Raw genomic sequence first — 20,609 nt, 5'->3', positions numbered from 1 at the left:
TAACTATATGGCCATTAAATAACACACAACAGCATGGCATATTTAGATAGTAGAATAGGCCTAGCATAAATCATATTTACTTTCTATTTTGCAGTTCAGGTGGTTATTCTAGACAAGGCTCTTCTGTGTCTTTATAGTATCATTCTCACAAAAGTAATTTGCTGAAGGCCCAAGCCTATACTACGCCATCAACTGGTATAATGTTGTTATTGAATTTCCGTTCTAAAACAAGCTCTAGACTTTTATTTTGGAAATGAAACTTGAATCTGCAAAACAACTCTAATGTCTGGGCTAGAGTTGCTTGATTGACTAGTTAACTTCGACTAGCTACTTTAAAGTAAGAATTGAACGTGTAAATGTTCATTCATAGATGTAACATAGGGTTTGTACATTTACAGACCTAATTTAACGGTTACGTTTCATGTTTCACGCATGGATTTTCTTACAATTTACGTATGGATTTTTTAAAGATGCTAACGATACGTACATTCAAAAATGTGGCAACTATTTGGCTCCATAACAATGTCATACTCTTTTCGACCAGACAGCATCAGATAGGTGGTCTATACTTACAGAGACAGAGTGGCGCTGTTTCACTCACTCAGTTGCTTTCTCCGGTGAGATTTGTATTTGTATTTATTATGGATCCCCATTAGTTGCTGCTAAGGCACCAGCTACTCTTCCAGGGGCCCGGTAAAATTAAGGCAGTAAATACATTGTCTCTTGCGTATTGAAGGAACATTATGAAACACAGAGAGACTAAAGATACATTATTTAATGTTTTTATCTTGGTACATTTTTTGGGAGTAGCCTGGCTTCCCTTGGCATCCATGAATACACGCCACTGACTATTACCCTTTCAGACATGTTCCTCAGATGGTGAGAAGCTGAACTCGTGAAACTCCCTTTTGTGAGACATTTTTCTTCATCTTTTAATGCAATGTCAGGTTGTGTACTTGGAGATGGAGAGACTTTATCAGTTAGCTAAAACTGTTCCCCCTCTATTTATAATCAAAATGATTATTGGAATAGGCTAAAACAGTCTCCTCGTCAATTATGACATGAACACAACACTTACATAAATATACATTCACAGACATTATAGACAAATGGCTGTGGATATTCAAAAATATATTACCATCATCATAGAGGCACAACTATTGATATCATAATTGTTAGCCTACATTGCTTCATATAAGCAAACAACATTCATTGGCTACTGTAGCTAGTTTGGTTTCAGTTTACTGTGATTGGTTAACTTTCCTGGACAATTGGACAACCCTGCCTTTCCTAAGCCATCATGTGTTGCAATTGTGCTGTCAAGAGGGCTAGGTCAGGACACAGCTAGTTCGTCTTAACTTCGCAGCCAGATAAAAGGAGGACAGGAGCATACGATCGGTGAGGTCAGTAAATACAATTACAACTTATAGCGACAAACATATATTTTAAAAAGCATGACAATTGTAGTAATTTGAAGACATCGCCACGTTTCGTGACTACTAGCTTGCTTACTAACAAACTCTACTGTAATATTAGATGTCTGCCTAAGTGCCTGTTTAGATGCCTATTTCGACAGAAGTTAATCAAGTTACATGACTCAAAAGTTATTTCCCAAAGACGATGTTAATATTATTACAGTACTAGGAAAATTCCTCTTGTGGGGGAAAGTTCAGCTGAACCATCTTTCAAAACAGCAGCAAATTTGCAAATGGCCACTCAGTGCAGACCTCTTATTATTTTCTTCTTGGTAAAATAGTATTTTTCATACTTTCACTTGGCATAACTGTACATGATGAGTCTAGATCTGGACTCGTAATGTTGTAGGCTGCTAGGACCATTCACTTCTATGCCTGGGACCTTTATATATATATATGGGCTATGGCTGGGGCCCAAGTCTTTCTTCATACAATCAGTCAGTGTTTCACTGCTGGCATACTAACGTGCTTGCCATTTAGGCCTGCCCTACTAGCTGCAGGGGTCACAGAGAGTGCTTTTTGATAGTAGATTGAACACTCACCAGGATGTGGTTGTTTGAAGGTGTAGAACTTCAATGCAAAATAATGTCAATTCCCCCCTCCAACTGTTTGGTATTAGTTGCAAAGCTTGTCACAGTTATTAAAATATATTGCTCTAGTATTATATTTCTCTTTATCTGTTGCTTGTTATCAGATATGAGAGACACAGACTTTGCTCCAGTGGTGTCACAGTGTAAGTGAAGATCTCACTGTCGATCATTTCAGTTCTAAACAAGTATGCCTACATTTAGTCTGTCTGTTGTATTTCCAGCTATGTTTGTTCTGTTTATAGCTTCAGTCGTGACCTTGACCCAGGAGCACTGAACTGTATTATCATACCAAACTAGTCTCCTCTCCATTCATGTTACCTTCACTAAGAATGAGAGAAGAGTAGGCCTACACACAGTGACAATTTTTTTTTACTAATTTCGGTTTAGATGCTTAATATATGTATTAATACTGACCAAGTATTACGAATATAAGAAACACAGTTAAATGTGAAATCAGTTCAATGGGAGTCTAGTCAGTTCAATCACATCAGTCAATCAGAGCATGTTTTGGATGCCTCGGAGTCTGAGGCAGGCAGGAGGCCCATGTTTTTGGCCAGCTCCATCACTCATAGAATGGAAGTAAGCCTCTTCAGGATGTTATCAGGGCAGACCAACTCCTCAGTGGGTTTTATAAGCTGCCTGCTGGTAGGATGCTCAGCTGCCCTGTCCACACCCTCAGCATGGTCGGGTCCAGACTGGGCCTTCCTCTTCCTCAGCTGCATCAGTATGTGTATGTAGAACTCTCTCGTATGGGCAAACTCTGCTCTGCGCATCAGGTCCATGTAGTAGCAGACCTGGTTCCACCTCTCCTGATCAGACAGATGCTGGTAGTACTGCATGCACCTCTGCCAGTACTCCTTCTGGTTGTAGCGCTCTGCTGGGTGACTGAAGACAGGTGCCTGCCATGGACCATAAGTGAAGGGGAGAGCAGCAGGAGAGGGGCCTGCTAAGGGGAGGAGCCCAGGGGGTGCCCAACTTCCTCCTTCAGCTGCAACAGAAACGGCCTGGAGTAGGCACAGTAGAGGGCTGTTCTTGGACTGCTGTGGGGGTGACGCCTGGTCAGGAGCCTGAGGGAAGTTTATGGTTCCCAGGAGCCCCTGACTGTACCTTCAGAACCTTTATAGAGCTCTCATGGCTGATGAGAGAGGAGGAATCTGGAAGATCCTTCATTGTGTCCACGTATCTGATATGGGTCTCCTCCACCTTTACTTTAGGAGCCTGCTCTGAGGTGGGTGGCAGGTTGACTGTGCCCACGTAGGTGAGGGTCAGTGAGGCCTGCTGAACAGGGCCAGGGTCCAGAGCCACGGGGCTGGGTGCTGCCACAGTATCAGTTTGACATGAAAATTACACATCCATATTGCGGTTGTAATAAAAACTATCAATAGGGATTTGAAATTGCTTTGTGATGTTGCTTTGAAAAGATAAGATTTGTGTGACAGAATACTGTTTGTCCACTGTCTCTATGGCAATTGGATATAGTGATGTCCAAAGATTTTGGCATCTCTGTATTAGAGGTCGACCGATTTATAATTTTTTTCAACGCCGATACCGATTATTGGAGGACCAAAAAAAGCCGATACCGATTAATCGTCTGATTTATAATTTTTTTTTTTTTTTTTTAAATGTATATATATTTGTAATAATGACAATTACAACAATACTGAATGAACACTTTTATTTTAACTTAATATAATACATCAATAAAATCAATTTAGTCTCAAATAAATAATGAAACATGTTCAATTTAGTTTAAATAATGCAAAAACAAAGTGTTGGAGAAGAAAGTAAAAGTGCAATATGTGCCATGTAAAAAAGCTAACTTTTAAGTTGCTTGCTCAGAACTTGAAAACATATGAAAGCTGGTGGTTCCTTTTAACATGAGTCTTCAATATTCCCAGGTAAGAAGTTTTAGGTTGTAGTTATTATAGGACTATTTCTCTCTCTACCATTTGTATTTCATATACCTTTGACTATTGGATGTTCTAATAGGTACTTTTAGTATTGCAAGCCTAATCTCGGGAGTTGATAGGCTTGAAGTCACAAACAGCCATAAACATGCTTGAAGCATTGCGAAGAGCTGCTGGCAAACGCAGTAAAGTGCTGTTTGAATGGATGCTTACGAGCATGCTGCTGCCTACCACTGTTCAGTCAGACTGCTCTATCAAATCATAGACTTAATTATAATATAATAACACACAGAAATATGAGCCGTAGGTCATTATTATGGTCAAATCGGGAAACGATAATTTCGAAAACAAAACGTTTATTCTTTTTTTTTTTTCTTTTTTTTTTTTTTAGGGGAGGATCAGCTTAGTATTGCGGAAAGAATGTTGCTTCCAATGTAATTGTCTGCATCATTTCCATTCCCCCATATTTTTTTGGGTAAATATATATATCCATACACGTATGCATACATATACACATATATACATACACATACCTATATAGACATACATACTTTTTTAAAGAATATGCCTTTATTATTATTCCCCGCGACCCTACCACCAATCCCCCAATTGGAGTAAACTTATAAACACTTCTGCTTTTACCTTCAATTTCTACATCTTATACCTATCTTACAGACACAGTCCACTTTACAATAGTTCTCTCTTATTTGTTCTTAGTCCTTCCTCTATTTCTGTTGTCCATCCAATTTTATTTCCACTTGTAACTGTGCTATTTCACAAAAGCTCCGCACCTATACACATTTCACAGATCCCGTATGCCCTATATTGTTTATCTTGTTATTAGTCCCACCCTTCAGCTCCACCCAACCCCTCCCATCTATCTTCCAACATCATCCATTTCGGATTTCTATTTGCCATACATTTCTCAACTGTGCTGTGATGCTTCACAAAAGACCTGAACCTTCCTATTCTCATAGCTTCTACAGATTGTAAATTAAAAATAAACATCTTTGCCAAAATAATTATTATATTATTGATTGATTGACTATGGCTTTTCAAATCCCCCAGTATTGCTATCTGTAGCGTTAGTTTTAGGCAAATGTTGCAATTCTTCAGCCATTCCTGGACCTGTGACCAAAAACGAGCTACATATGGACAATACCAAAATAAATGATCTAATGACTCTGCCTCCTCACAACAGAATCTGCAGAGCTGGGAAGATTGTATACCCCATATATATAACATTCTATTAGTTGCAAGAATTTTGTACAGTAATTTATATTGAAAAATTCGAAGTTTTGAATCCGGCGTTGTTTTGCGTATCAATTCATAAACCATGTGCCATGGAATGGGTACATCGAAAATCTCTTCCCAACTATTTTGCAATTTGTATGGCACAGCTGTTAGTTTTTTGGTCCTTAAATGAAATTGGTATATGTTTTTATTTATCACACTTTTCTTTAACCATTTTTGTTCTTTAATACAGGGCCGACATACAAGTTCCTTACTTTTTTCCCCTTCTACTTGCCTCTTCCATTTTTGTGGTAATGCTGCAATTAATTGGTTGTAATTTTGGGTAGAGCAGACTTTTCCATATGTCTGTGTTAGCTGCATGTGTGACATAACTCCACCAGTCCTATTTATGATATCATTCACAAAAATTATACCTTTTTTAAACATTTCTTTGATAAATACAGTTTTTTTATCAATTATTATATTTGAATTTAACCACAATATTTGTTGTACTATTTGTTCCGTCCTTTCAGGTGGATTAAACTGAAATTGCAACCAACTTTCTAAGGCTTGTTTAAAGAATAAGGATATTTTGGAGATCATTTCCTTTTCAAACAACCGAAAATGAGCAGGTGTAATCTGAATAAAGGGAAAAAGGCCCTTCTTGAACATAGGATGAGACATTCGTACCAGTTTACTAGAGAACCAGTTTGGATTTAAGTATAACTTTTGTATGACCGATGCCTTTAGTGAGAGGTCTAATGCTTTAATATTTAATAATATCTGCCCTCCGAATTCATATTCGTTATATAAATAGGCCCTTTTAATTTTATCTGGCTTGCCGTTCCAAATAAAATTGAATATTTTTTGTTCATATAATTTAAAAAACAGGTCACTAGGTGTAGGCAAAACCATAAGCAAATAGGTAAACTGTGATATGACTAAAGAGTTAATTAGGGTGATTTTTCCACAAATAGACAGGTATTTTCCTTTCCATGGTAGCAAGATCTTATCTATTTTTGCTAACTTTCTATAAAAATTTATTGGAGTGAGATCATTTCTTTCTTTTGGGATTTTTATATCGAGTATGTCCACATCTCCGTCAGACCATTTAATTGGTAAACTACATGGCAATATAAAATGTGTATTTTTTAGTGATCCAATACGTAATATGGTACATTTATCATAATTTGGTTTTAATCCAGAGAGGATAGCAAAGGTATCTAGATCCTCTATGAGGCCCTGGAGAGACTCTAGTTGTGGTTTTAAAAGAAAACATGAATCATCAGCGTACAATGACACCTTAGTTTTTAAGCCATGGATTTCTAATCCTTTAATATTAATGTTTGATCTAATTTTAACAGCTAACATTTCGATGGCAATAATAAATAGATATGCCGATAGTGGACAACCTTGTTTTACTCCTCTAGATAGTTTAAAACTTTCTGAGATGTAGCCATTATTTACTATTTTACACCTAGGGTTACTATACATAATTTTAACCCATTTTATAAGAGATTCCCCAAAATTGAAATATTCTAGGCATTTATATATAAACTCCAGTCGTACTTTATCAAAAGCCTTTTCAAAATCAGCTATGAAAACCAGGCCTGGTGTCCCCGATATCTCATAGTGTTCTATTGTTTCCAGTACTTGCCTTATATTATCTCCAATGTATCGTCCATGTAAAAAACCTGTCTGATTAGGATGAATAATATCTGACAAAACTTTTTTTATTCTATGCGCCAAGCATTTTGCTAGGATTTTTGCATCACAACACTGAAGTGTAAGAGGTCTCCAATTTTTTAATTGGACTGGATCTTTATATATACCACTTGGGTCCTGTTTCAGTAATAACGATATCAGACCTTCTTGTTGTGTGTCTGATAATCTACCATTTATATAGGAGTGGTTAAAACAAGTTAATAATGGTCCTTTGAGTATATCAAAAAACGTTTTGTATACTTCCACTGGTATGCCATCCAGCCCTGGAGTTTTCCCATCTTTAAAGGCCCCAATTGCAACAAGCAGTTCCTCCTCTGTAATTTGGCCTTCACATGAGTCTTTCTGTTCAGATGTTAATTTTACATTATTAATAGGAAAAAAATCCATACAATTAGTTTCAGTTAGTGGAGATGGAGGAGCCTGAAACGAAAACATATTCTTAAAGTACTTTACTTCCTCTTTCAAAATATCATTTGGTGAATCATGCGTGACTCCATCATTTGTCACAAGTTTTAATACATTTTTTTTGGTAGCATTTCTATATTGAAGATTGAAAAAGAATTTGGTGCATTTTTCCCCATATTCCATCCAGTTCGCTTTATTTTTATAATATATTACACTGGATCTTTCTTGAATAAGTTCCTCCATTTCTTTTTGTTTTTCCTCTAAATTATTCTGTGCCTCTATGGTACCGTTTTTATTGCTATCTAACTGTACTGTTAGTCCTTCAATTTCCTTTGTTAATATGGACTCTTTTGATCTAAATTGCTTTTGTTTTATAGATGAGTACTGAATTGCATGGCCTCTAAAGGCACACTTAAAAGAGGCCCATACAATAAGGGGATCTGCTGTACCTATGTTATGTCTGAAAAAGTCAGTTATAAAATCTTCTGTCCTAGTTCTAAACAATTTATCATCTAGTAGACTTTGATTAAATTTCCAATATCCTCGCCCACGTGGAAATTCTGTAAGAGAAATATATATGCCAATTATGTGATGATCCGACCGCATTCTATCCCCTATCAACACTTTTTTAACTTTTGGTGCCAGAGAGAATGGAATAAGAAAGTAGTCAAGATGACTAGCTTGATTCAGCCTCCGCCATGTATATCTCACTAAATCAGGGTATTTAAGTCTCCATATATCCACTAATTCCAATATATCCATGACATTCATGATTTCCTTAAGTGCCTGAGGGTGATAATTTGTAGTGTGATTTCCTTTCCGGTCTATAGAGCTATTTAAGACCGTATTAAAATCTCCCATTATAATAATAGAGTCTAGTGTTGCTTGTAGAGTTGATAAGTTCTTATATATATTTTCAAAGAAGCTTGGATCATCATTATTCGGACCGTATAGGTTAACAAGCCATATTTGTTTATTGTCCAATAACATATTTAAAATAATCCATCTACCTTGAGGATCTGTTTGGACAATTTGCACATTTGGATCAAAATTATTGTTAATTAAGATCATCACCCCTTTTGAATTTCTTTGCCCATGGGAGAAATATATTTTGCCCACCCAGTTCTTTTTCCACAAAACTTCATCTAAAACTGTTGAATGGGTTTCCTGTAAACAATAAATATTATAATCCTTCTCTTTTAGCCAGGTAAATACTGATCGTCTTTTCTTATTATCTGCTAAGCCATTACAATTGTAACTGGCTATACTTATTTCACCACTTACCATGAGACACACCTTTCATTCTTTTAATCAGAATATATTTTTGTAAACGTACTATTAAAAAGTAACATAATGATTGAGTGTCTATATAGTTGTACCATGATATTTGCATTTCTACTAAGTAAACCTCCAATTGGTCCCTACTATTCCACCCGCTAAAAGGCCTCATCTCGAGATGGCTTGTCATCCCAATGCCCGGCAGACCACCCTCGACCCCCTGTATCCCATAGCCCTGAACCGACTGGGATCCATTCTTTGAAAAGAGCATACAGTTCCATTTACCGAATTGAAGTAAATCAATTGCCATATGCATTTCCATTGCCGTCACCTCGATTTGTATTATATATAGCTGTGGATCATCCTCTATTGTACCTTACATCTTTTACTTCTTCTTTCGCAACAGTTGTGGGATACACACATACACACTCAGCCCTTACCCCCACACAACCATAAGCTCACTTTCTCAATAGTTGCACCATCCCAGAGCCCAACTCAAGATGGGTCATGATTTCCAAATGCCATTGCAGTTGCAGCTGCATGAGAAGGCCTGCAAGACCGCGCAAAAAAATAAGCAAAAATTGAAATTTATTTACCATTGTCATATCCTAGATAATGGCCGTCAAATGTACACCCTATTCCTGAAAGAAACACCCACAATACGGCCACCAGTCATGACCATGTCCCCACGCATCTCCATGCAGTCCGACCTTGATTCTGTGCCACCAGGGCCACAATAATATACCCCCTCTCTGAATGTCCGAGTGTGACCCCCTCCCCATGGGTTACTGCAGCTAGTGTTGCCAGCACTGCCACTGCCTGGGTGGGGGTACCCCACCGGAATCCCCACCGGCTAGGTACAAGGTCGTCAAGGTTCTCATTAGCAGCTTTGAGAAATTCCTTGTATATTTTCCTCTCCCTTTAGGGGGCTTTGGCTTTGCAGGACCAACCCTGCCAAGCAGGCTCAGAATCTTGAGGGGGCAGTGCTGCTCTTGGTCTCTGACCTCATTTTAGCTGCATATAGACCGCTTACAGCGAGCACATAAAACAGTTAGGGACTTCTCCTTAATATCTGGGTCATTCAGGTGGGTGTCTAGGGTATAGGGCCATAGACAGTAGCATTAAAATAGGATAATAATTAGATATAATTTATTAAGATAAAAAAAATGTAGTTTTCCATGATAGGACAATAAATAAATAAGACGTATAATTCATTATAAAAGTATATCCATCATCTGAACAACATTGAAAGCCCTCTCATACCCGGCTCACAGCAATACATTGGCTCTGGGATATGCAACCATTTCATTACTCACTCACTCAACTTTCCAAACATAACAAATAAGATTAAAAAAATAAAATAAACACAAACCATACCATCCACACATACTGTGCCTTCTGTTTACTTAGTTTTTATCTTCACTGTGTAAAAATAGTGGTTGTGTGTTCAATTAGTTATATGTGAAGATTTATAAAAAAGCTATATTTTTTGTTGTATTGTTACAATCAGTAACCGGGCTTGAATTGTGTTTATTTTCCTCGTCTATGAGAATTTTGTAAATTTTAAAATAACCATGGAGTAGTCTTTGTGTCTCTGAACAACTGGTTATCAATATATAGTTTATCAACGACGAGAGCTACTCGTTTCGCTTTTAATCTGTTTTCTTTGAAAATTGGATACAGAACTTTGCGCCGTTCTGCAAAACGTTTATTCTTTCAGTGAAATACGGAACCGTTCCGTATTTTATCTAACGGGTGGCATCCATAAGTCTAAATATTGCTGTTACATTGCACAACCTTCAATGTTATGTCATAATTATGTACAATTCTGGCAAATTAGTTTGCAACAAGCCAGGCGGCCGAAACTGCTGCATATACCCTGACTCTGCGTTCAGTGAACGCAAGAGAAGTGACACAATTTCCCTAGTTAATATTGCCTGCTAACATAAATTTCTTTTAACTAAATATGCAAGTTAAAAAATATATACTTGTGTATTGATTTTAAGAAAGGCGTTGATGTTTATGGTTAGGTACATTGGTACATTGGTGCAACAACAGTGCTTTTTTTCGCGAATGCGCTTGTTAAATCATCACCCATTTGGCGAAGTAGGCTGTGATTCAATGATAAATTAACAGGCACCGCATCGATTATATGCAACGCAGGACAAGCTAGATAAACTAGTAATATCATCAACCATGTGTAGTTAACTAGTGATTATGTTAAGATTGATTGTTTTTTATAAGATACGTTTAATGCCAGCTAGCACCTTACCTTGGCTCCTTGCTGCACCCGCATAACAGGCAGTCAGCCTGCCACGCAGTCTCCTCATGGAGCGCAATGTAATCGGCCATAATCGGTGGCCAAAAATGGCGATTACCGATTGTTATGAAAACTTGAAATCGGCCCTAATTAATCGGCCATTCTGATTAATCGGTTGACCTCTACTCTGTATATAAGTTACACCTCAATGACATATCAATGACTTCTGACATTCCATAACCAAAAAGTAAAGACAAGGCAAAACAACAGCAGATCACCATACAGATGTAGGATCTTAATTTGAGCAAGTTTGCTACAGCAGAAAATTATCCTGCAGCAACAGGAAGTTTAAATTATGTGGATTATAATTAATGGGCATTTTTTTGTAGGTGTTGATACATCTTTCATTAGGGCAAATCAGTGTTGTGTTCGAGACCACCTAAAGTGAGACCGAGTCAAGACCAAGACCAGAGGGGGTCCGAGACCAAGTCAAGACCGAGACCAGAAAAATGCGAGTCCAATTCAAGACTATGAATGTAATTTGGTCAAATCGCCACCATAATAAGAGGAAAAATGTCCAGTATTTCTGTGTTCATAATTCAGAAGAACATATGGATTCTTTAGACATTCAGAATGGTGAAAAAAATGCATCCTGGAGGCAAATAGAGCCACTCTACGAATTATTACTAACCCGAACACAGTGGGGAACAATGAGGGACTTCTACGCTTTCAGAGAAAGGTTAAGGATCTATAAAATAATACAAATGTTTTTTCCCCAAAGATGTTCTGATTTTAATATCTTCAATTTGTTAGAAAGGAAAGGGTTAACACTGAAGAGAAAAAATCCTGATTTTAATATTTTTTCTTTGGTGGTCTCTAGGCAGATAAATCTAGCAAGGTAAGTCAGCCATTGGCTAGGCCAACAGATGCTTGATAGAGGGCATCGGCCATTCAACTATATTAGGGGTATCAACCAATCACATTGACTTCTAATAAGTGGGACCACTTTTACAAAAACCTATGGGAACTTCTGCATTCTCGAAGGCCAACAGGCCACTGTGCAATAGCAAGCAGTAGTTTTCCCACGGTCCAGCTAGCTAGCATTTGTTGTAGGCTAGTTTGCAGCGGCTGCAGCAGGTGTTATCAAAGTAAATGGTGTTGCTAATTTGTTAGCTTGTCCTTTTTCAAGAATAACTTTCAACAAGAAGTTAACTTTCAAATGATCATCATCTGATAAGTGGAACTGTGTTTAATTTATTTATTGCAGCACACTACCTGTTAGCCATCTCTTTTGAAAATAACTTATGTCAAATCAAATGTTATTTGTCACATCTGCTGAATACAACCTTACGTTAAATGCTTACTTACAAGCCCTTAACCAACTATGCAGTTCACGAAATAGAGTTAAGAAAATATTTACTAAATAAACTGAAGTAAAAAATAAAAAGTAACACTAAAATAACAATACAGAGGCTATATACAGGGGGTACCGGTACCGAGTCAATGTGTGGGTGTAGAGGTAAATAGAGAGGGGGGGGGGGGGTCAATGTAAATAGTCAAGGTGGCCATTTGAGTAATTGTTCAGTAGTCTTATGGCTTGGCGGTAGAAGCTGTTAAGTAGTCTTTTGGACCTAGACTGGTGCTCCGGTATCGCTTGCCATGTGGTAGCAGAGAGAACAGTCTGACTTCGGTGACTGGAGTCTTTGACAACTTCTTGGTCCTTCCTCTGACACCGCCTAGTGTGTATATAGGTTCTGGATGGCAGGAAGCTTGGCCCCAGTGATGTACTGGGCCGTATGCACTACCCTCTGTAGTGCCTTACGGTCGGAGGCTGAGCAGTTGCCATATACCAGGCAGTGATGCAACCGGTCAGGATGCTCTCGATGGTGCAATTGTAGAACCTTTGGAAGATCTGAGGACCCAAGCCAAATCTTTTCAGTCTCCTGAGGGGGAAAAGGTGTTGTCGTGCCCTCTTCACGGCTGTCTTGGTGTGTTTGGACCATGATAGTTTGTTGGTGATGTGGTCACCAAGGAACTTGACACACTCCACTACAGCCCCGTCAACGTGAATGGGGGCCTGTTTGGACCTCTTTTTCCTGTAGTACACAATCATCATCTTTGTCTTGCTCTCATTGAGGGAGAGGTTGTTGTCGTGGCACCAAATTGCCAGGTTTCTGACCTCTTACCTATAGGCTGTGTCATCATTGTCGGTGATCAGGGCTACCACTGTTGTGTGGTCAGCAAACTTAATGATGGTGTTGGAGTCATGCTTGGCCACACAGTCGTGGGTGAACAGGGAGTACAGGAGGGGACTAAGCACGCACCACTGAGAGGCCCCCGTGTTGAGGATCAGCGTGGCAGATGGGTTGTTGCCTACCCTTACCACCTGGGTGCGGCCCGTCAGGAAGTTGCGGAGTGAGGTGTTTAGTCCCAGGGTCCTTAGCTCAGTGATGAGCTTTGTGGGTAATATGGTATTGTAAGCTGAGCTGTAGTCAATAAACAGCATTCTCACATAGGTGTTCCTTTTGTCCAGGTGGGAAAGGGCAGTGTGGAGTGCGATTGAGATTGCGTCATCTGTGGATCTTTTGGGGCGGTATGCGAATTGGAGTGGGTCTAGGGTTTACGGGATGATGGTGTTGATGTGAGCCATGACCAGCCTTTCAAAGCACTTCATGTCTACCAACGTGAGTGCTACGGGGCGATAGTCATTTGAGCAGGTTACCTTCGCTTTCTTGGGCACAGGGACTGTGTGAAAACATTCTTGCATTTAAACTTTAGATCACTGGTTACTTTGTGCTAAACGTGAAATGTGTTTTGCAATGGAAAGTCACAGTTGTACATTGCAATTCGGAAATGCTTAGTCTAATGGTTATGTTTTTGTATTCTTATGATTGTGACATACTGGCTTATTTTGTTTAAGTGAATTGACTGCTTATCCTTTAACATCATGCTTCATGTGACTGCTGTCTTTCCATCGGCCCAATGAAGTGGTGCCTTGAGAAGAGGGAAAGTGAAGTGTGTGAAGGAAAGGTGCCCTGTGTGACGTGCTAAGTTTTCCTAAAGATTTTTCTGATTTTCACTCTCAAAATCCTACTTTAAAAAAACATTTTAAAAGAAAAATGTGATGTCCTTGAACTACATCAGGAGACCATTTGAGATGTGGGAAAAATAAAGATGCTTTTAGTTGTCCCTTATTTCAATTGAGCAAAACAAATGCCCTCCCCATTGATACAAATCAGCATTTATAGCATTCTATCAGGTAGGCCTGCATTGCGGTCAACATTTAATTGGGAAGGTTTTTTGGGAAAGCCTTCAGAAATGTTCATACAAACAGTGTATGATGACTGAATTGCACATCGCAAATAGCCTACAAACGAAACTTTTTCAATACCTGGTTTGCATACCCATTGTTGCCATAGTTAGCATTTACTGGTAGATATAAGTTGAAATGTCTTTCCTACCCTACCGGCTACCGATGTCATTCTGTGAGCTGCTCCATGCGACAACCAGTTGAGAGCTGCGCACTCATGCTGGCTGCAGGTGATATGCTGCTGAAACTAGGCTATTCGTGCTGCAAGCAGATGCATATATTTCACATGCTTTGCAATTGTTTAGGCTACTTTGTGCATCATTTCTCTATTGTACTACAGCGGGGACTGTGAAGAGACATAGACACATATACACATAAGACACTCAATCTACTGTTAGGTTCTAATTATCAGAGTAAGAACTCGACGGATACTATGAAAGCGTAGACCAAGTTTATTCTTCCCAAAGGATCGAACCGCTGAATCGACAAAAACATGTTTACTATAGTGGTGGTATATGTACCCCACTTTGGGTGGAGTCTCCTCCTTCTCGCTAAACATTGTATCTTTATTGCTAGGCAGGAAACTAAGTGATACGGGCAATAAACTTTTCCTTCTCCCTTAACGTGACCTGACCTGACCTTGAGCCCCTTCATCACTAATCCAAGACTCTCTCCCCTTATCAATGCCTGCCACGTATGATCGTTTTCCCTACACTCAGTACATTCCAAGCTTAATTGCACCCACCATATACCTTCCTCCTGCAGATAACCATTAACTTCTGGTGTAAACCCTCTAAACCATAGTACTCAATATTTCAATAGAATACCTGATAATTAACCCTATTTCAAGTTTAGAAGTTAGAACCCAGAATCCATCACTACACACACGTTGATGTTGTATTGTAAATATGTGATAGTGGAGTAGTGGCTTGAGGGAACACACTAAATCTATTGGGTAAGGTGTTATGAAATGTAACGTTATATTTTAAATTGTGTATATAACTGCCTTGGTGTTGCTGGAAACAAGGAAGGGGATCCTTAATAAATAATAAGTCGTATACCTCCACTACACTAATTTGATACGCAAACAGTAGGGATTAAGAAGTGAGTATAGGCAATGCCCACTGAAAAACAAAGTGTGTATATGGCGTATATCTGCGTATAGCCTCTACTACACCACTGGCCCTTTGTGTTTTACAAAAAGTGCACTCCAACCTACATGAGTGCGCTGGTATTACGCTTGCTGTCCTTTCAGCATCACGAGCATGTCACACACTGATGGCCCAATAGGCTCGACACTGCGCAAACATGTCTATAACAGATATAAATACTGTTACAATTTCCCCCTGTCTCCCTTTACTAATAGTGAGCGTGCATATTTCCCCCACTCTTCCCTACCAACAAGTCAATTAAATTCAGACAAAGTTTGAGGATATCGTTCAACAAAAGTAAAGGACAGTAATGTTACGAGTAAAGTAGGAATCCCAGGTTTCAATAGGCGATACAATATTAATGTTTCAAGAAAGGAGTGTATATATTTGGCCTGGGGAATCGGTTTTATCCGCTGACTGAATGGAAGCTGATAATTGTTTTTTTTTTACTCCGCTGGTCTTGGTAAGAAATTAGACCGATATGCTCAATATGTGGTCTCGAGACCGGACTCATATTACAACCCTGGGGCAAATTAAGTCTGACATTTTTAAAGTGGAAATTACAAACTTTAGAAGCCTTTTTAAACCTTGAATAGACTACAAGTTTGCATTTGCTGTGCAGAAAAATTCTCAGCAACAAAGTGACCAAATTGAGATCCTACATCTGTGCCTTTTTGGACATGGAATATTGAGCAGTACACAAAAATAAGCTATAGGCCTGTCCTCTGCAGAGGAATAAAATGTTCTTACCGCTATAGATGAAAATAGTTGGTCTTGCAGAAAGATGTACCTGTTCCATCAATGGTACAGACTGATCAACTTCCTGAATTAAAAAATAATAATAATTAAAAGGCAACTTTTTGTACAGACAGCTTGATCTCAAATGGCCTTAAATTTGATGCCACCAAAACTGAATTCAGGATCAACTTTGGCACATTCTTGGCCCAAACATTCTACCAAAGTTGCTATGTTCAAATGTTATCATCCAATTGAATAACAAACACATTCAGAATCACCATGACATTATGAACAAAGTTCTGCAGGATTTTCATGTTCAATTGTGATGTCATCAAATACAAATTTTGCCTAAATTGTTCAGGTAAAATATAAAAAGCACATGATCAAACTGCAACATCTTTATTATAACAGCAAACATCCCAATGAAGGCCTACATTACTTTGGTCTGCAGTGAGATGGGCCCAGATAGACCTGTAGCAGAGGAGCTATACTGTTTGTTTGTAATATGAACAATTACTGTATCTGCCTCCATCATAATGATATTAATATTTTTCCTGTGGGAGACATAATTGGAAACCACAAGACTTCAGTCATCCTTGCGCAGTTCAACTTCTGTCCAGTGACGTGAATAATTCTACATTTCTGCCCTATCCATTTCCATCTTGGCTGTATCCTGTTGTTTGACAAATGAAGCAAACATGCCTGGGTTGTCCTCTAACAGATGGGTAATGATGAATCCCATCGCTGTTGTTTAGCTGGATAATACATTTCTGTCTTCTGAAGCAAGTAAAATTTCTGTCTCATTAACCAAGTCATTTCATGTCAGAAATTAAAGAAAAATCCTGCACAATGGCAGACAGTGAGAAGACTGATGAGCCCAGTGCAGCAGCTATAGCCCAGCCAGCTAATGGAGATCAGCAGGTGAGGAGCACCATCACTGGGACAGTAGTTTACTCTACAACACACAGCTCTCATGAAGGGTCTGGTACACGGATAACTTTGAAACCAGCATTCAATATTTCACAGAGAATAGGCACTCAAAGTTGATTCATTGGAAATATGCAAGCACTCCTCAATTGTAATATGCACACACAAAAACTGTGTGCAGAGTTGAGTTATCAGTACAAAGCAAACAAAATATGCAATATGAAATTGGCAGCACAATGGCTGTTTCTTCTCTCTTAAGCCTTGCTAAATTATAAGCATTGTGTGTTTTGTTCCCAGAGTGTTGTGTCCCGTGTGGGTAGCATCCCCCTGGTGAGCTCTGCGTGTGGCGTAGTGTCCAACGCCTACAGCAGCACTAAGGACAGCGTTCCCCTTCTAAAGGGGGTAATGGATGCTGCCGAGAGCGGGGTGCGCACCCTGGGGGCAGCCGCCACCACCGGCTCCAAGCCACTCCTGGACAGACTGGAGCCACAGAGTGAGTTCTAATGCATAGTGACCACAGACAGACATCATTTTTTAAATTATTTTATTTTAGTGGCTCGCTTTTTGTTAGGAATTGATTCATAATTTGTTGCAGTTTCTGTGGTGAATCAATATGCCATGATGGGACTAGACAAGGTGGAAAAACTGCAAATCCTCCAGCAGCCAGCTGACAAGGTGAGACTATCCAAATCTAATGTTGACTAATCAACAATGCTTCCTCATGCATCCAATTTGACTAAAGTCCCCAAGAAAAGACAGGTAAACTACTTGATATCTCATCCATCAGTCACTAATCTTCGCTTGGAGCATAGCGCCTCAACATATGGATCTCCACGCTGTCCTATTCTGGGTCAGGTCCCAGGTTGATGTGGTTTTTTGTCTCAGGTTGAGTAGGTCGTCCTCTTGGGCGTGTCCAGTTGGGGGAAGGCTCCTTGAGGATGAGGGTGGGCTCTAGAGGTGGGTTTGATCAGGCCAGGTCACCAAATAGTCTGAGTCAGGAGGCACTGATAAGGGAGGAGACAGGGTTGGTCCGTCTTTCGCTGTATTGTGGTTCGGGATGTGGTTGCACCATGTGATGCCCAGTATGCGGCAGAGGCATTTGCAGTAAAAGGCGTCCAGACGACATGTGAGGTCCATTTCTTTTTTTTTCTTTTTTTTCTTTCTTCCAGACAGTGCGTTGTTTCCAGATGTTGTCTAGGCTGGCCATGGTTGAGGCTTCCCATGGTTGTCACCGTTGCTTCTGCAGATAATTAATACCTCGTATATTTACAACAACTTTTTAATGAGCTGTATATTTTCTTTCCCACAGCTGGTTTCAGACACAGTGGGCATGATGTACCAGTCTGTGAGCGGGGCAAAGGAGGCCATGTCTGGAGCCAAGGACACCATGACTGGGGCTGTATTGGGGGCAAAGGAGTCGATAACTGGGGCTGTGACCGGGGCCAAGGAAACCATGGCTGGGGCCAAGGAGACCATGACTGGGGCTATGATGGCTGCAGTGTTTGGGGGTGTGGAGATGACCCAAGCAGCAGCCAGTGGATGGTTCAGCTCATTCATGGGGACTGGTGTGGGCCAGATGGTCAGTAGTGGGGTGGGCCTGGCCCTCAGCCACTCTGAGAACTTGGTGGACCAGATCCTGCCTCTCAGCGACAGAGAGCTGGGTCAGTATGAATGAGAAAATGAACTAGTAACTACTGAATGGACTGTACTGAAATGGATTTGAACCAATCCCTGGTGTGGGTGCTGCTGAGTCAGGTCTAGAGCTGCAAGATGGTGTGATCATTTAATTTATGTGTAGATATGTGTATGTAGACAGGGTGGCACTAAAATCAGTAGCTCTGATCTCAGACTGAATTATCCTTTATAGATCATCTTCATTTTTTTCCTGTTCAGCTGCTTTGGCTGAGCCTGCAACAGCCGAGGTGGCTACTGCACCAGTGGTGGGCTCTAGCCCCTCTAGCCCCAGCTACTTTATCCGTCTGGGCAAGCTATCCTCCAAGGTGCAGGAGCGGGCCCTGGAGCAGTCCCTGGTGAGAGCCCGGTATGCCAGAGACACCACATATGCCACCATAACCCAGATCACCAGCACCTTGGACCTGCTGGAGAACACCCGCTCCACCCTGGCTGCTACCAACCAACAGCTGGGAGGGGCACCAGAGCAGCTGCTGCAGCGCTGGAAGGAGTGGCAGGAGAAACAGCCTAAAGATGGACAAGTAGATGGCGGGAAGGTGGTTGGTCCCAAAGACCAGACTGCGGTAGGGAGTCTCAAATTAGTCTGTTTTGACAAAGTAGTCATGGGAATGAATGTACTTGGGGAACTTAATAAACACTGTCTAGTTAACCACAGCTAACTGTAAATGCCATTGTTTGTGTTGCAGTTAGAGTGGCGAACACTCTCGATGGTGCGTGGTCTCAGTGACCAGTTGCGGTCTGCTTGCTCTGGTGTGGTGTCCAGCGTCCAGGGCCTGCCCAGTGCGGTCCAGGACCAGCTGGCAAATGCACAGAAAGCAGCTGAAGAACTGCACTCCTCTCTGGGCAACACTAGCACACTCACACCCCACCTCCTGGAGCAGACCCGTTATCATCTAACACAGGTATACCAAACTCTCTGTTGCTCCATTTTTCCTGTGTGTATTCATTATGAATACACCAGCTGCTGGTTTCTCATTATTTATTCATAGTCTTAATATTTCAACCAATACATTGCATGTACATCATCATAACAGATAATTATGAATCACTCTGAGGTTATTTATGTTGATTGACACATTTTCGCAGGTGCGACATTCTCTGGATGGCGTAATGGAGTATCTGCTCAATAATACTCCTCTCAACTGGCTGGTGGGACCTTTTGCACCCCAGCTCACTGAGAAGGGGGAGGACAGGCAGGCTGTGGATAAAGGCCCTCCGACCTAGGCTTGGTTTGAGGACCGACAGGTTGGAGTAGATTACTTCAAAAAGGCTTGCACTTCATCTGCTTTCAGTGACCGAGGCCTTAGATTAACATGTTGCTGACATGGTGTGTGCATTGTTTTGTACAGTGCAGTAAATTATGTGCTTTCTACGCACTTACTGCACACACACTTGTGAGTATAAACCAATGCTGAACATGGTACATGCATATGGAAATCACAATACTGTTTTGTATATTCTCCAGAAGGGGATGACTACTAAAATGGCCATGTTTGTGCTGTAAATCACACTCCAATCTGTGAATGTTAAGGAACCATTTAAAACAAACTAATTGTATTTTTCTGTAACACTAACTGTACGAAATGCTTTATAAACCCCACATGTGACTGATCATTAATCCCCAAAAATGTACGAAAAGGGGTCATGACAAGTTGGTGTGACATTTCTGTGCTCTCCTCTGTATGTGTAAGCTCCTGAAGGGTGTCTTGCTGTTGTTCTTGATTGCTAATACGGTCAATAAAGTATTGTTGACTCTCCTCCTGGGCTTGTAGTCCATTATATTTGCTATTTCAGCTCTTTATATAATACAGGATTTCATTCACCTGCATCTTTCACTCATTGTTAGTTGGTACTGCCTAGTGAATATTTAGAATTGGTTATTTTGTCTCCAGTCGAAGTACTTTGCTGTTCTTTTTTT

General features: G+C 40.1%; 1 protein-coding gene across 2 annotated transcripts; it reads left to right on the top strand.

Annotated features, from left to right (window-relative positions):
- Positions 1 to 1,283: 1,283 nt before the first annotated feature.
- On the top strand, positions 1,284 to 20,448 carry LOC129855116 (perilipin-3-like). 2 transcript variants are annotated; one of them, XM_055922454.1, is made up of 8 exons: positions 1,284 to 1,398; positions 16,899 to 16,993; positions 17,297 to 17,492; positions 17,595 to 17,674; positions 18,309 to 18,660; positions 18,893 to 19,254; positions 19,378 to 19,593; positions 19,778 to 20,448. In XM_055922454.1, the coding sequence occupies exons 2-8, from the start codon at positions 16,922 to 16,924 to the stop codon at positions 19,913 to 19,915; spliced, it is 1,416 nt and encodes a 471-aa protein (XP_055778429.1). In that variant the 5' UTR covers positions 1,284 to 1,398; positions 16,899 to 16,921; the 3' UTR covers positions 19,916 to 20,448. The 2 variants fall into 2 exon arrangements, with proteins under 2 accessions (XP_055778429.1, XP_055778428.1); XM_055922453.1 differs by having other exon boundaries at positions 1,285 to 1,403.
- The last annotated feature ends 161 nt before the right edge of the window (positions 20,449 to 20,609 follow it).

The sequence above is a fragment of the Salvelinus fontinalis genome, chromosome 5, assembly GCF_029448725.1.
Source record: "Salvelinus fontinalis isolate EN_2023a chromosome 5, ASM2944872v1, whole genome shotgun sequence".
NCBI classification, from domain to species: Eukaryota; Metazoa; Chordata; class Actinopteri; order Salmoniformes; family Salmonidae; genus Salvelinus; species Salvelinus fontinalis.
This window is presented reverse-complemented; position numbering and strand designations above follow the sequence as displayed.

Coding starts and splice junctions, on each gene's coding strand:
- LOC129855116 (XM_055922454.1), top strand. CDS start 16,922: ATGGCAGACAGTGAGAAGACTGATGAGCCCAGTGCAGCAGCTATAGCC. Junction 17,493..17,594: donor GGACAGACTGGAGCCACAGA/GTGAGTTCTAAT, acceptor AATTTGTTGCAG/TTTCTGTGGTGAATCAATAT. Junction 17,675..18,308: donor TCCAGCAGCCAGCTGACAAG/GTGAGACTATCC, acceptor TCTTTCCCACAG/CTGGTTTCAGACACAGTGGG.